The 16,570-nt window shown below is 35.0% G+C and overlaps 1 protein-coding gene across 4 annotated transcripts in view; it reads right to left on the bottom strand.

Annotated features, from left to right (window-relative positions):
* The window catches only part of LOC149783087 (glutathione hydrolase 1 proenzyme-like), a 74,615-nt gene extending 61,043 nt beyond the window's left edge, over positions 1–13,572 (bottom strand). Inside the window, exons 1-3 of one of the 4 annotated variants that reach the window (XM_089931303.1) lie at positions 13,512–13,572; positions 5,822–5,944; positions 2,408–2,549 (exon numbers count right to left, since the gene is read on the bottom strand). In XM_089931303.1, coding sequence (XP_089787429.1) covers positions 2,408–2,549; positions 5,822–5,855 — 176 coding nt within the window. In that variant the 5' untranslated portion in view covers positions 5,856–5,944; positions 13,512–13,572. Of the gene's footprint in view, positions 1–2,407; positions 2,550–5,821; positions 5,945–13,202; positions 13,357–13,511 lie in introns of those variants that run through there. The other 3 variants (XM_089931305.1, XM_089931302.1, XM_089931304.1) reach the window with 3 other exon arrangements.
* Positions 13,573–16,570: the final 2,998 nt, after the last annotated feature.

Genomic DNA, 16,570 nt, shown 5'->3' on the forward strand with positions numbered 1-16,570 from the left:
GAATGGGATTTGATAAATCAGAACCAATCTGCCAATTGTTTATTTAGCAGCAAGTTTGTGCAAACATGTATTCATAAATGGGAATATTTTGTGTTTTGGGAAATACAGAAGGACACAGACAGAGATTAAATCAACTTGTATTACTTTACCGTACATCAGGGGGAGTCATCAAAATGTTAAACAAGTTTTCATGTTCCTGAAATTGTGCATTGTAATCAGTCAGTTTCATTGCTCCTCATCATGCATGTACTTATCCTAATTACATTTCATATTGTCAGCAATGCAGATAGCCATGACACTAAAACATAGAAACTGGTGATGTTTTTCCACTGCATATAACACAGTGGGTGTGTGAATATCAGTTTGGTTGATATTTCATTGTGACTTTAAATTCGTGATCTGGCTCACCCATGAAAACCATGAAATTTGGAAGCCCATCACCTTATAGATTTTCGTAGTACCAATAAAAATCTATTTCATTAGAAACCAAGAATCTAATGCCTGTGAAAATAAATTCACAGTATTTCACCTGCACTCAAGTTTCTGAACAATATGTGAAAGTGGACCATGTTCCTGAACAATATCATGTGAGTTGATTATGTTTCTGAACGATATCATGTGAAAGTGGATCATGTTTCTAAACAATATCAGGTGAAAGTGGATCATGTTCCTGAACAATATCATGTGAAAGTGGATCATGTTCCTGAACAATATCACATGAAAGTGGATCATGTTCGTGAACAATATCATGTGAAAGTGGATCACATTTCTAAACAATATCAGGTGAAAGTGGATCATGTTCCTGAACAATATCATGTGAAAGTGGACCATGTTTCTGAACAATATCATGTGAAACAGGACCATGTTTCTGAATATCACATGAAAGTGGATGATGTTCCTGAACAATATCACGTGAAAGTGGATCATGTTTCTGAACAAAATCACGTGAAAGTGGATCGTGTTCCTGAGCAATATCACGTGAAAGTGGATCATGTTCCTGAACAGTATCATGTGAAAATGCCCACTGAACTTAGACACAAAAACAGTGATCCCATTCAAGAGTGTTCTTAAAACTCGACTGCAAGAACAAACTTAAAGACATAATAATGTTCCCTACCTTAAATATTTACAGCATGTATTTATGTGTTCTAATTTCATGATGTTTGTTTTCTGTAATATGATTACATATGGGGATTTTTGTGGGTTTTGTTTGTTTGTTTTTTCACATAATCTTGTTCAGAAACATGATCCACTTTCATGTGATATTGTTCAGGAACATGATCCATTTTCACATGATATTGTTCAGGAACATGATCCCCTATCATATCATAAAGCATTCAAAGTGTGAGGGAAAAAAGAAGAAAAAAATTACATATATATAAGGGATGGGGGAATTTCTACATTTACAACCCAGCACCTATCTCCACTACAAGCGGTGAAGTGATAGGAGGCCCTCTTGTTCTGGTGTAGGAAGCCAGAGAAATTGCTTGGCTTGGTCAGGTGTAGGAGCTAGAGAATTCACTTGACTTGGTTTGGTGTGGAAAGCCAGAGAATTCACTTCACTTGGTTTGGTGTGGTAAGCCAGAGAATTCACTTGAATTCACTTGACTTGGTTTGGTGTGAGAAGCCAGAGAATTCACTTGACTTTTTTTGGTGTGGTAAGCCAGAGAATTCACTTGACTTTCTTTGGTGTGGGAAGCCAGAGAATTCACTTGACTTTCTTTGGTGTGGGAAGCCAGAGAATTCACTTGACTTGGTTTGGTGTGGGAAGCTAGAGAATTCACTTGACTTGGTTTGGTGTGGGAAGCCAGAGAATTCACTTGACTTGGTTTGGTGTGGAAAGCCAGAGAATTCACTTGACTTGGTTTGGTGTGGAAAGCCAGAGAATTCACTTGACTTGGTTTTGGTGTGGAAAGCCAGAGAATTCACTTGACTTTGTCTGGTGTAGGAAGCCAGAGAAATTGCTTTGTTTTAACCTAGAAGGACAGCAGTTCATGTTTCCAGCTCATGGAGACTTGGTACTTATAACCACATTGCCATAAATGCATCCAAATGAAGGTCCTATGTGCAACTACCATCACACAATGTGTATTAACTGAATGTAATACTCTTTATCTCCTTGCATTTGTATTAAACTACCATAATATTTATTAATCTTGCTTTATGTTTCCATGCATTTGTATTTAACTATAATCAGCCTTGCACTTAAAATAGAGATAGCTGCTTGACAGAGGTTGAGTCTGCTTTCCTACAACTTAGATCAAGGAACATTACAAATGAGCTATTTACAGCATATCTGTAAGGGCTTAAAAGAAAAATTTATTTTGGGGAATATCCACTGATCCATTCCCCTACTTACCACTAAGATATTCTATTGAAAGACTCTCTGTGAAATGAAGCTACATACATGGCTTTCCCGGCTTGTAGGACTTTCTTTGGTTTTCTCAGGGAAGGTGCCTCTGGCTTATATCCTCCAGAACTGCTACTTTCACTTTGAGGGATTCCATCTGAATTGGCCAGACTATGCATCAACAGTTCATTTTTGTCCCCTATATGCAAAGTAATGAAAGAAAATTACTATTATATATCAACTCAAAATTTAAATAACCTTATGTTAGAGTCTTCATGCATAATGAAACTGTATATCTCACACTATATATTACTGGATTCCAATTAATGGGATTCTTTTGGAACAGTATCTGTTTCCTCATAAGACTGAGATATCTGGACACAGTTATTACAGGACAGTTATTACACTAATTAATGCAGGCACTATTGCCATTAGGAAATATTTTATATTTGCACTTTTACATATTATACTGTGGTGTTGTTATGTGATACACTATACCTACTAATACCTACTCCTTCAAGAACTGTTTCCAAATTGTGCACTCAGCTTCATATAGTGTAGTCTACTCACCTTCATACAATATAGTCTAGTGGAGTATTGTATAGTACACTCACCTTCATACAGTGTAGTGTACTGGATTATAGTAGACACACCTTCATACAATGTAGTCAGGTGGAATATAGTACACTATCATACAGTGTAGTCTATTCGAGAATACTATACTCACTGTTATACAGCGAAGTCTAGTGGGGTATAGTAAACTCACCTTTATACAGTGTAGTCTAGTGGGCTATAGTACACTCACCTTCATACAGTGTAGTCTAGTGGGGTATAGTACATTCACCTTCATACAGTGTAGTCTAGTGAGGTATAGTACACTCACCTTCATACAGTGTAGTCTAGTAGGGTATAGTACACTCACCTTCATACAGTGTAGTCTAGTGGAGTATACTACACTCATTTTTATATAGCATAGTTTAGTGTGGTATACTGAGCCTTCAGCTTGGGCATTACACTCAAACTATGCTCTTGACAAGAAATCTGCCTATAAACCTGCTTACAGTCATTCTCTTTACTGTCAATCAGCCTATCAATCTGCTTACAGTAACTCTCTTTACTGTCAATCAGCATATCAATCTGCTTACAGAATTATCTTCAAAAGCAATCAGCCTATAAATCTGCTTACAGTAATTATCTTCAACAGCAATCAGTCTATAAATCTGCTTACAGTAATTATCTTCAAAAGCAGTCAGCCTATAAATCTGCTTACAGCAATTCTCTTTACAAGCAATCAGCCTATAAACCTTCTTACAGTAATTCTCTTTACAAGCAATCAACCCATAAACCTTCTTACAGTAATTCTCTTTACAAGCAATCAACCCATAAACCTTCTTACAGTAATTCTCTTTACAAGCAATCAACCCATAAACCTTCTTACAGTAATTCTCTTTACAAGTAATCAACCCATAAACCTTCTTACAGTAATTCTCTTTACAAGCAATCAACCCATAAACCTTCTTACAGTAATTCTCTTTACAAGCAATCAACCCATAAACCTTCTTACAGTAATTCTCTTTACAAGTAATCATGTAATGGGAGGGATGTGGATACCATTAACTGTTATAAAATATGCCAGCAAATTAGACCCCTGTGACAACATTGGTAAATTAAACCATGATGTATTGTAATTTATCATCAAAGATGGACTTTAGTGCTCAGACATTTGAATCAACATCACAAAATTCACAAGGTTTAAGAAAAATTCTTATTTTTTGTTAAGTTTCTTTATAAATTTAATTCTCAGTACAACATAACTAATAAACTACAACAAAATTTAAATATTACACTGTTAGCAATGCCCACTGATGGTAACACTTGAAGTAAATACAGTTAAATAACTTTTGTCAAGTAAAATTCAGGATTTAGTTTGCTTTTAATTTGGTTGCATTGTAAATATCATAATGTTATTTGCCCTCTTGTATTCAAATGTAAAAAATTTCAACTTTCAGCTATGTCCACAAGCATTTTCAACTGACCGGTACAGCTATGTCCACAAGCATTTTCAACTGACCAGTACAGCTATGTCCACAAGCATTTTTAACTAACCAGTACAGCTATGTCCACAAGCATTTTCAACTGACCAGTACAGCTATGTCCACAAGCATTTTGAAATGACCCGTACAGCTATGTCCACAAGCATTTTCAACTAACCAGTACAGCTATGTCCACAAGCATTTTCAACTGACCAGTACAGCTATGTCCACAAGCATTTCTATGAGAACATAATTAAGTGCTGGCTGTGTTTTGATCTATGACTTGCAGAAATGCTTGATGCATTGTGACAATTAATTAAAAGTGAACCTGCTTTGTTGTTGTTGTTGTTGTTGTTTTAGGGTTTAACGCCATTTTTCAGCACAAGATAGGCTATACATGGCGGCCAGTATAACTGGTGGAGGAAGAAGCATGGAAAACCCAGGAAAGAACCACTGACCCACGAGAAGCTACTGGCAGGCTTTCCCACGTACCCACGCTAGCCGAGCCTTGGACTCGAACGAACCTGCTTTGTATCATCACCTTAATTACATTGTATTTTATCAAAAGCAAGTAAAGGGTAAAACAGAAAATTAAAGTTCATAGGCATGATTTAAGTCAACTCATTTAATTAACCAACCAGCTATAATGTATGTAAAATAAACAAAGTATCTAGCATTAATCAGTGGTTTTTCCTATTCATTCGCAAATGCAATCAAGAATAGCATGGGAACCATGCTAAATGCATCCTCTGTGCATGGAAAGCCTTGTTTCAGATAGGGTTCTTTATGGAGAAACAAGGTCCAAAGTTTGCAGTGAACTTAAAATTCCTGAACTGACAAGAGAAAGATAAAAAATTTCACTACTGCTTGCAATGATATCACAGGATAATGAAAAGTAATTTTTTTCTACTAAGTCACGATACAAACTAGTGGCTGTAGGAATTTAATTGGAGTTATAATACAGTGTTATCAACTATTATATAATAATTGCTGTATACATTACTTACATTTTATTATTTAATGACAATGTATACAACGTAATCAGTCCATGATATAAAATGCAAGTTGTCGACTTGCTTTTATTAAACTCTTGATATTTTGTTTAAACCCATGCCTATCCACACTGTTACCTTTGATTCATTTTATTTTCCATTAAAATTTTACTTGCTAATTTTTTATTTGAGATAGCTGTCAATTTTCACAGTGAAAATAAACCCTCATAAGTCCCTTCTCTCCCCAAAATGGCATTATGACAGGTGCTGTTACCCTTCCCCTCACTGTAAGGAATTTCTGGCATGGAACATAATCTCTCTTTAAAACTTAGGATGAAATGCTGAATGGATCTTGTGTCATACAATATTTATGACATGATACTATAAATAGGAACAAGCAATGTGATAAACTGAAATTTTGCTAATGATACATTAGAATGCCTTACCATCTGCCAGTTTTTCCTGATGATCATCCGACATCTTTACAGATTTTATTCTAATTTAGTAGTTTGATGTTGACCTATCCTAGGATTTTTCTTCCAGACAGCCTGATATAAAAATCAGAAAACCTAAAATAGAAAATATAAATTAACACTTTAAAATTGATTGAAGTAGAGCTGTTGCTGATGTGATGAGAGTAAAAATGTATTATTTTCAAGAAAAATATTTGAAAAATTATCAAAGACACAAAGTACTAATACTATGCAAAGAAAATACATGATGATAACACTTTCACATTTTGTGCTGCTTTTTAATTAACACAGTTTTTACATCGCAACAGCATGCAAAGTGGTACTTGAATAATTTTGTCCCCATGTGACTATCAGCAAAAAGCTGAATATGATGGCAAAGCACATACTCACTGATGGAAGACATGAGATATCATTAGATTTAATTTACTGGATGTAATATTTTTTGTAATCAAGCCTGATCAAGAATCATTTTTAGCTTTATGCAAGCAATGGTGGGATAACTATAATATGCTTTGGAAAACGATGGAAGCCAGGAATGCCAAAATCAGGTTAAGCTGAAGAATCCTTGTTTAATAAAACGAATAAAAATATGTTACTTTTGAAGAAAGTGTTTAGATAGCTTCATCTCATTCAAGATTATTATGATCATTTTAACCGATTTCAGTATTCCCGGCTTCCATTGTGTTCCAGCCTACTGAAATGTAGGCCAACGGAACTTGAAAACATGTACATTTGCTTGTGTGGGAATTTGAATTTATTTGGAAAAAGACATCAGTGTAAGCAAAGTCTGACTAAAGCATTATAACTTTAATTTGTAGAAAAGTGGCGATATGGGATGTCAAGTGTGTCAGATATTCCTGAAAATTTGACTTATCATTGACAGCGCTGTTATTGGGCAGTAAGACCTCGACACCCAAAAAAATAAATATCGGGTCGAAGTCTTACATTGTAGGACTAAGGGTTTATGAGGGAAAATTATAAATATGTAATAAAAGTGAGTCCATGATAAATCCAAAGAAGGTAATATTACACCTTGAAAATTCTTTTTTCAAAATACCTTGCACATATCTTTTTTATACTAGTAGCGACAATTTTGTTTTTGAGTTGCTCCACATCTGGATCATCAAGCGCTTAAACAAAAGTTTGAGGATTATTGCATGCTGCCTGGTGAGAGTGTGCATGTATTAACAGACAATCGTCAGCTTTTGTAGCTACTGGCTGGATATTATCAGCCAGACAATTAGTACTGGTGGCATCCAAATCTGAAATTACCTAGCTATTTAGTGACTACTTACCTTGCCTCACAACAATGCAGACTGTGATAGATCTCTTTCTATGATGAAAAAAATGCATACAGATTGTAGGTAGTCCACTAATGCAGACATACTAACATCATTATTACAGTGTAAAATAAATACTGACACCTGATGCATAGACTTTAAAACCCTGATTACATTCTGAAAAGTGTTAAGGGTGCATGTGTTGCATATAATAACGTGTAAGTAACACGATAACTGGGTTGGGTTTCAGAATTACAACAGAACACATTTGATGGTGATACAAATAGAATGTTTAATGATAAATGACTTGAATGAGAAAAGAATTATGATTAATATGTGCATGTATAAGATCCAAATATTTAAAAAATTAACATAATCCACGTGAACCTAATAATGCAAAAAATGAAAACACAAATAAATGACCTTTCACAGTACAAGGACAAAGGTGAATAATTCACAGTAATTTCACACGGTGAAAAGAATGATGTGTTTACTCAAATAGTAAAATGAATTTACTCAAATAGTGAAAAATGAGGCATTTTACTCAAATAGTAAAATGATGAAAGCAAATGGACTGATATCATGCGAAATACCTATACAAATCTCAAAACACTGGGTATTACAAACCCCAAAATTAGACCATGACTAAAAGATTACATGTATGGAGTTACACCCTCCGACACCAGCACTCTTGGCTACTAGTCACACTGGTCAATCAAGCAGTCAGTATTCCAGGTAGTCACCAACCACCATTTGATTCCTTGTTCAATCAAGCAATCAGTGCCCACCAATTGGTCAGCAATGCCCAATCACCTGCTACTTGATCAGCAACACTATTCACTCAGCTTTACAGCTGCTATGGTCTACTTCTATGGTTAGCTCTACAGCTGGTACCATTTTGATTCCAATCAGCTGAAAATACATCTAATACCTTGTACTATGCATGACATGGGCTAATACAATAAAACGTAATGATGTTATATACAGTAAGCTATACAGATTACATTATCGGCACAATAATTAAAAAACAATAACCAGGTTCAGAAGTGAACCTACCCATGCCGATAAGAATCCTATGGTACTACACGTTTCTTAAAAATGCAACTTTATATTGCTAACATAAATCTCTTGCTAAGTCACAACCAAGAATAGAAAATATTTGCATGATACTATGTAAGCCAAAGCTACATAGAAAATATACAAAAATAAACGTGGTAGTACAATAGTTATAACTTATGCACAAGAAATTAACAAATAACTCACATAACTCTACAGCTGAAGATGTGCAAGTCCTTAAGTAGACCGATCACTGACAAGATGTTCCGTAATGTGATGTTTTAGTCTTACAGTGAGGCATTTATACACAGACGATGCAGCCATACATCGTCTGAGCACTGGAAGTATTCGGTTTTTCCCATCGAAAGCACTTAGCACATGTGGCATAGAATGAACCGAACTTACTGTTTAGAAATATTGTACAATATACATAAATCACCCTTGGGTATCGTTGTATACAAAAAAACAAAATCCAAGTACAAGCATTTAAAAACTAAAGGGATTTGTACAATTCTGTGACATGTTACAACACACTCAAAATCAAAAGAATAAAATAAAGTTTCAGAAATGTAAATAATTATGTAAATGTGTGTAAAAATACTTTGTGATAACATTTGTTGTTTTAAAACTGTTGATCTTATATAATAAATGAATACATTTTTTGTTTAATGTTTTTTGGTCTTTGTAAGGTTTGTATTGGTCTGGCATACAGGTTTTCATCTCAAGGGGTTGACAAGTATGCAGATTAACATCCTATCCCATCATTCAATGCAGGACTTAGTCTTACCAGTTTAACATTATATCCTATGTTCAATCCAGGATTTAGTCTGACCAGGCCAGGTTAACTTCCTGTCCCATCATTCAATGCAGGATTTAGCTTAACACCATTTTTCAGCAAAAGACTATACGTGGTGGCCAGTATAAATGGTGGAAGAAGAACCCGGAAAAAAATGGAAGGAAGCACCGACCCACAAGCAGGATTTAGATTGAAAAGGTTAACATCCTATCCCATCATTCAATGCAGGATTTAGCCTTACCAGGTTAACATTATATCCCAGATATCTCGGAAAATAGATGCATTCACGACTGTGTAGATTCTGTAGAAAAGGGACTGCAACTTTTGATATGGGACTCCTAATTTTACCAAAATGGGAGTCCTGGACTCCTAGTTTTAAAATCCTAGTGAGACCTCTGCTATCCCATCAATTAATGCATGATTTAGTCTGCCCAGGTTAACATCATTTTCCCATCATTCAATGCAGGATTTAGTCCAACCGGGTTAACATTCTATCCCATCATTCTATGCAGGATTTAGTCTCACCAGGTTAAATCCTTTTCCCATCATTCAATGCTGGATTTAGTCTCACCAGGTTAACATCCTTTTTCCATCATTCAATACAGGATTTTGTTTGACCAAATTAACATCCTATCACATCATTCATTGCAGGATTTAGTCTGATCAGGTTAACATCCTTTCCCAATATTCAATACAGGATTTAGTCTCACCAGGTTAACATCCTTTTCCCATCATTCAATGCTGGATTTAGTCTAACCAGGTTAAAATCCTTTTCCCCATCATTCATGCATGGTTTGATCTGTCCAGGCTAACTTTCTTTTCCCACCATTCAAAGCAGGATTTAGTCTGACCAAATTAACATCCTATCCCATCATTCAATGCAGGATTTAGTCTCACCAGGTTAACATCCTTTTCCCATTGTTCACTGCATTGTTTGCTCTGACCAGCTTAACATCCTTTCTCCATGATTCAATACATGGTTGTTTCTGACGTTGTTAATATCCATTTACCATCATTCAATGCATGTTTTGACCTGAGATGGTTATTAAAATTGTTTATCAATCATTCAGTGTTTCTTGAATGCAAATTTTATGCCATTATTGTTAACTATTTACTGGGGGCAAGAAAATTCTTTTTTGGTTTTATTTTACCTACAAACCAAGCAAAGATAATGCAGAATAAAGTCTCAATGTTTTTTATTTTGCTCCATTTTCTATGTTAAAATACTTACATGAGACTTGCCTAGCAGTACTATTTTGTTGCTGGGGTATTATCATCTCATGCAAAGTAGCAATGGTAACTCAGTGAGTATAGTGCTGTACTCATAATCCATGGGTCATGGGTTTGATACCCATGACGACAGGCTGCCTTGATGTGAAAGGCACGTAACTCCCATTTCCTTGGCATGATATAGCCAAATTGTGTCTTAAACTTGTCGTTAATACCAACAAAACAAAATATTTCCTACCCCAGTCCCTCCAAAATAACAGCTCTAAAAATTTGAAATTGAACTGGTTTCCTCTGCAAAGGGATTTATCCCATCATGTGCAGAGACATCAATAATTAAGGATAGTAACACAGCTGACATACCTTTTTTATTTTGTTTCAACAGCACTTTTTACACATTTTTGGCTATAGCATGCAGTGCAGAGGAAATATGACTGAGGTCAACATGAACGAAAGTCATGCACCAAAAATAAATTATTATACATAACAATGGTCCAAATATTAGTACTTCTACAGTAGATGATAACAGCCCTAATATTGTGACCTCTAAAGTAAGATATGACAATAGCCTTAATATTTTCATTTCTACAGTAAAAGACGAAAAGAGTCCTAACATGACTAATTGTAATGTATCTTCCTTCATCAGAAGAAAGAAGACAGACCATTTACGTTACTGTTTTGTCTTAAACTACATCAGAAGAAAGAAGACAGATCATGTACGTTACTGTTTTGTCTTAAACTACATCAGAAGAAAGAAGACAGACCGTGTACGTTACTGTTTTGTCTTAAACTACATCAGAAGAAAGAAGACAGACCATGTACGTTACTGTTTTGTCTTAAACTACATCAGAAGAAAGAAGACAGACCATGTACGTTACTGTCTTGTCTTAAACTACATCAGAAGATATCTATGCTGTTTGAGTACATATAAGAAAATATTTCATGAAGTGGAAAAGCAGATTTGTCACTGATGACATTACAAAATGTTTTGACTTCACAGGTGAATATTTCCCTATACCTTCTCAAAACATTGATCTTCTTAATATGTATTTTGTTCAAGCAAAACAATTTGAAATGCATGAATTTATCTCAATTCTGTGTTGTTGTTGTTGTTGTTGTTTTTGTTGTAGGGTTTAATACCAATTTTCAACACAAGATAGGTTATACATGGCAGCCAGAATAAATGGTGGAAGAAGAAACCTGGAAAATCCTGGGAAGAACTACCTACCCATGAGAAGCTACTGGCAAGGTTTCTCATGTATCAACATTAGTTGAGCCTACCATTCTGTACCAATGCAATTAACAGCTGCAAAGGATACAAAGAAGTTCCTAACTTTGGCAATAATTTTATAGCAGCAACTTTTTCTAAAAAATTTAGATTGTACTTATAATTCAAATTGTGCATTTTGTCAAATAAATCAATGTTTTCATATGAAAATTTAGAGATTTTTACATATTCATTAACACATTTCACATGCAGAATGATAATGCTAAAACATGACATAATGTTTTATAGACTTCAGGATGACTGAATTTTGTTAAAGCTACTTTAAAAATCTAAATCACACACAGATCAGAATGTAACATCGTTAATCAATTATTATGAATTTACTTGCATGGATTTTGGTTTCCCATTTTTCTCTATTTCTACATTTGGACATTATTTGTTGCGCTTTGGCAAGCTCACAGTCTACATTGGTAACAGTTGCTGCACACAAATTTTCACTGTCACTTAATTTCATTTTGCAATCAACTCTAATCAATACCAAATTCCTCCATCATTTTCAATCAATGCCAAATATCTCCATCATTTTCAAATCAATGCCAAATTTCTCCATCATTTTCAATCAATGCCAAATTTCCCCATCATTGCCAAATTTCTCCATCATTTTCAGACATGATTGTGATGAGAGTTAAAACTGCTATTTAAACAATTTCATTACTACATGTGATCAAGATTTGTTCTTGTACAATTTGTTGTTAAGAGTAACAGGTTTATGATATCCAGTGGGTAAAACTTATCTTCAATTTGCATAATTCTTGATATAACATTATCATGTAAAAAAGTTACGACCTCAAGGTTGCATATTTGATGGCACTGACTCTTTGATTATAAAAATGTATACCAGTAGGTTAACAGTACTGATACCTTTTAAGACGTATTATACTGATGTGAGAGTGTGTGTATGTGTGTGTGATTTGGACTTTAAATGTAGCCTTAACAATTGTTCTGTCATATAGCTACAATGTATGCAATGTGACTGTTTATAGTGATGTCTAGCACTGGGGCATAATGCCACAGACATGTAGCTTGTTGTCCCACCCAGTCACATTATCCTGAACCAGGCCAATCTGTCCTAACACTAACATCTTAATGCTGAGCGCCAGGAGAGGCAGCTGTACCATTTTTATAAGTATTTTGCATGACTCAGCCGGGGTTCGAACCCGCAACCTCCTGCATCCGATGCGGACGCTCTAATCACTAGGCCAGCAGAGCAGTATCCTGATGTGAGAGAGGAGGAAACTTATGAAATAAGTAAAACTTTGGAAATTCAGATCTGAATAACATAGACAAGAGCAAATATGGTTACTAAATGGAAAAAGAATGTTGCTTTAAAAGTAATATTGACACTGTGTAGATAAAAGTGGTATCACCACCGGTGATACACCTTTTCTGAAACATATATCTCAATACCTGATTGTGAAACAGATAATATGTCCATTGTCATAGAGCTTAGTGCAATGGTAACATGTGAATTCAATTGAATATACTGCCAGCAACCAAAGACAAATATCCATTTGGGCCTATTAACGAGTATGCGAATATGTTCTTGAGGAACGAACCAAGCACATTATTTGAAGAAGAAGAAGAAGAAGAAAAGAAGGAGCCCTTGAAATTCTGTTGCAACAGGATTATTCTAATTTTCATGTTGACTATTATCTAGCCCTCTTTCAAGAACATTCACAATTCTCTAGGTTGCTTGTGTTTATAAACCTTTGTTTAAGTATTCCCATAAAACCACTTTCGCCTCATTAATATGTCATGTAGATATTTTCGGCTTGATCGATGAAATTTGTTTACGTCCTCTCCCTCGTCTTCTAAACGCTTTTTTTGATACTACGAAAAAATCAAGCGTTTATGGACAGACTCTCATTATAGGTGTTGGTAAATATTCCTGCCACTTAAAGGTGACTAAAACCCGGACCTGCACAATTTTATTGTAAATATAAGGATATATAGTAGTTTGTGTATATAATCTATCCCGACTATTTTTTACTTTGCATCTATTGTATTTGTACAAACATTTCAAACAAAATATTGTCCTGTATTCTGTATTCCGAGATCAAACGGAAAGAACCTGCTGCGAATTTGTTACCTCCCTTCCATACAAGCAGGATGTGACGTCATTTGAGACGATTACCGTATAAGAGTTGTATTCAATTTGTGCAGCAAAGTGTCAAGTATAAACAAGATGGTTCAATGCGCAGCTCTAAACTGCGTGAATACTATCAGTTCTGGAACAATCCTTAATTATTTTACTCTTTTTTTTCTTCTCCATCTTTGAAAAGTAAGAAATTATCTACCAAATGAAATAACATTAAAGAAATGTTTGGGCTTTTCATTCAATGTTTCCAACATCAATTTATTATGCACGTTTGATTTTGTATGTAACTGCATCGGATGAATATGCATTTTTTCTTCCACAGTTACGTTCAAGACTGTTTTCCACTCGATATATAATAAACCCCTCCTTCCCATTCTACATTCATCTTTTTGTGTAATGTCGATAATAGGAAAAAAATCACTTGTAATTGAAAGTCTGTGTGTTCACATAAACTCGTTAGATTTCTTTTAACTACACACATCGGAACACCACGATACAATTTGTTAAACAAATGTGACTGTTAACTTTCTTGATTGATAAATCTATTATAGTAACATTATTCATTAATGTGGTAATTACTCTCAAACTCGGATCAGGCTGATTCAGTACATATCGCTGACTGATTCGATCCATATATCTGGCTGATTCTCCAAACTTCCAAGTTGATTCGGACGTTGTGAAATGTTATTCAGTTAAGTCCAGGATTTAAATGTGACATTTAAATTTGTTTTTAAAGATGATCTTCTCATTATGTCCCAAGTACGTTGAGCAGTTCAAATATGCATTTAAAGTAACAAAATCCCGTTAGTATGCGTGATCATGGTATTGTTATATATATAATAAAATAACGTAATCATGTTTATTGTGCATCGGCAATTTAGTAGTGAAATATTTTTTAAACTTCTCGTTCAACTTTAAACAGTTTGTTTTATTGAGAAATAATAAAATTACGAACACTCACAAAAAAAGAAGAAATAAACTAATTGATGGGTGTAGTACATGATAGCTTTTAGAAGCCATCCGAATTCTGTTCATTATATTACATTACATCATGTTGAACTCAATAGCAACTGGATTTCCTGAGTAGGCGTCAATGATGGTTTTTATTGAGTTCAAGTATCATTCGTCAATAGTTAGCAAATCTCAATGAAAAATCAGAATGTCCAGTATAGATATAAAACTATATCGTGGCATATCCGTAAACTCTGAATTTGATCATATTAATTGAAACAATGAGGCTCATGGCATACGTCATAAGCCTTTCTATGTAATGAATACAAAATATATTCAACCAAGCAAAGCCCGTGTGTAATTTATTTGGAGTGCTGAACCCAATGAGTAGTCACATACCGATGTATATTGTTTATAAGTGCGAGCCAAACATTTTTTATAAAACTGCACTTATTGTTAGTATTCTGTCTATCTCTCTCTCTCTCATTTGTCACCCATTTTTGAATTTCTTCACTAGCATGTTTTTTTCGGGTTTTGTTTTTCGCCATTAGTGCATGTTCTAATAGCAATCCAAGCTAGAGACACCCATAGCTAAACTTATGGACATTTCAACATTGGATGTCGCAGTAAGTAGTTGCTGGTCGCTCAAAGGAAGTTTTGGTGGTGCAGTTTGGTTATCAGACAGAAGATCACAGAGTTGAATAATAATAATAATAATAATAATAATGAGAACTTTGTATAGCCCCTAATCTTTAGAAGCTCTAAGCGCTTTAGAACATTAGACAACACCTATAAGATAAAAAACATACAATGATATGATTACAAAAACAAACACCATGAAATTAGAAGGAAAAAAACATGCTGAGAATATTTAAGGTAGGAAACATCATTAGGTCTTTAAGTTTGTTCTTGCAGTCGAAATAAGTGAGTTTTGAGAGCACTTTTGAATGGGATCACTGTGTCTTTGTGTCTAAGTTCAGTGGGCAATTCATTCCACATTGCTGGGCCCTGGTATGCAAAAGAACGCTGTCCATATGACTTTGTTTTCATAGTGGGAATAATGAGTATACGATTGTCAGAAGAGGACCGTACGTATCTTGCTGGTGTGTACACATGGGTGAGATCGGTTAGGTATGTTGGACTAGAGTCCGAGAGTGAAATGTAGCACAGAGAACACATTTTGTGTTTGATTCTGGATCGAATGGATAGCCAGTGTAGGGTACAGAGTATGGGTATGACACCCAAATATGGTTAAACTCGAGGATAATATCTGCCTTGCCTATTTGTACGAATTTCTTCATCTTGTATGAAATCACCCTACATCTAGTCTCATTAAAAACAATAAACAATTTTTTAGCTGACAACGCAATATTTAAGGGCCATACAAAAGACAGACACGAGCATAAAATTCTGCCATTGAAAGAACATGAAGAGCTTTTCCATCGCACCTTTCAGATATGCGTCACTTGCTCCATTTTTAAGCATCTCCATGGCATTGATTCATAGTTTCATCTAAAAACTAAATACATTTTATGCTGAATTCACGTGCTTTTGAAAAGACAATTGCCATTTAAGGGCCATATCAACACGCATACATGACTTGTACCACATAAAATTCAGTCTGTGTAATAACTGGTACCGCATACAATTAAGTATGTAATAACTTGTACCACATACACTTCAGTGTGTGTAATAACTTGTACCACATACAATTCAGTCTTGTACGTGGGCAAGCCTGCCAGTAGCTTCTCGTGAGTCGGTGGTTCTTCCCTGGGTTTTCCAGGGTTCTTCCTCCACCAGTTATACTGGCCGCCATGTATAGCCTATCTTGTGCTGAAAAATGGCGTTAAACCCTAGAACAACAATAACAACATTTCAGTCTGTGTAATAACTGGTACTGCATACAATTCAGTATGTGTAATAACTTGTACCGCATTCAATTCAGTCTGTGTAATAACTGGTACCGCATACAATTCAGTCTGTGTAATAACTGGTACCGCATACAATTCAGTATGTGTAACAACTT

This window comes from Sinohyriopsis cumingii, chromosome 14, assembly GCF_028554795.1.
Source record: "Sinohyriopsis cumingii isolate HCF-2022 chromosome 14, ASM2855479v2, whole genome shotgun sequence".
NCBI classification, from domain to species: Eukaryota; Metazoa; Mollusca; class Bivalvia; order Unionida; family Unionidae; genus Sinohyriopsis; species Sinohyriopsis cumingii.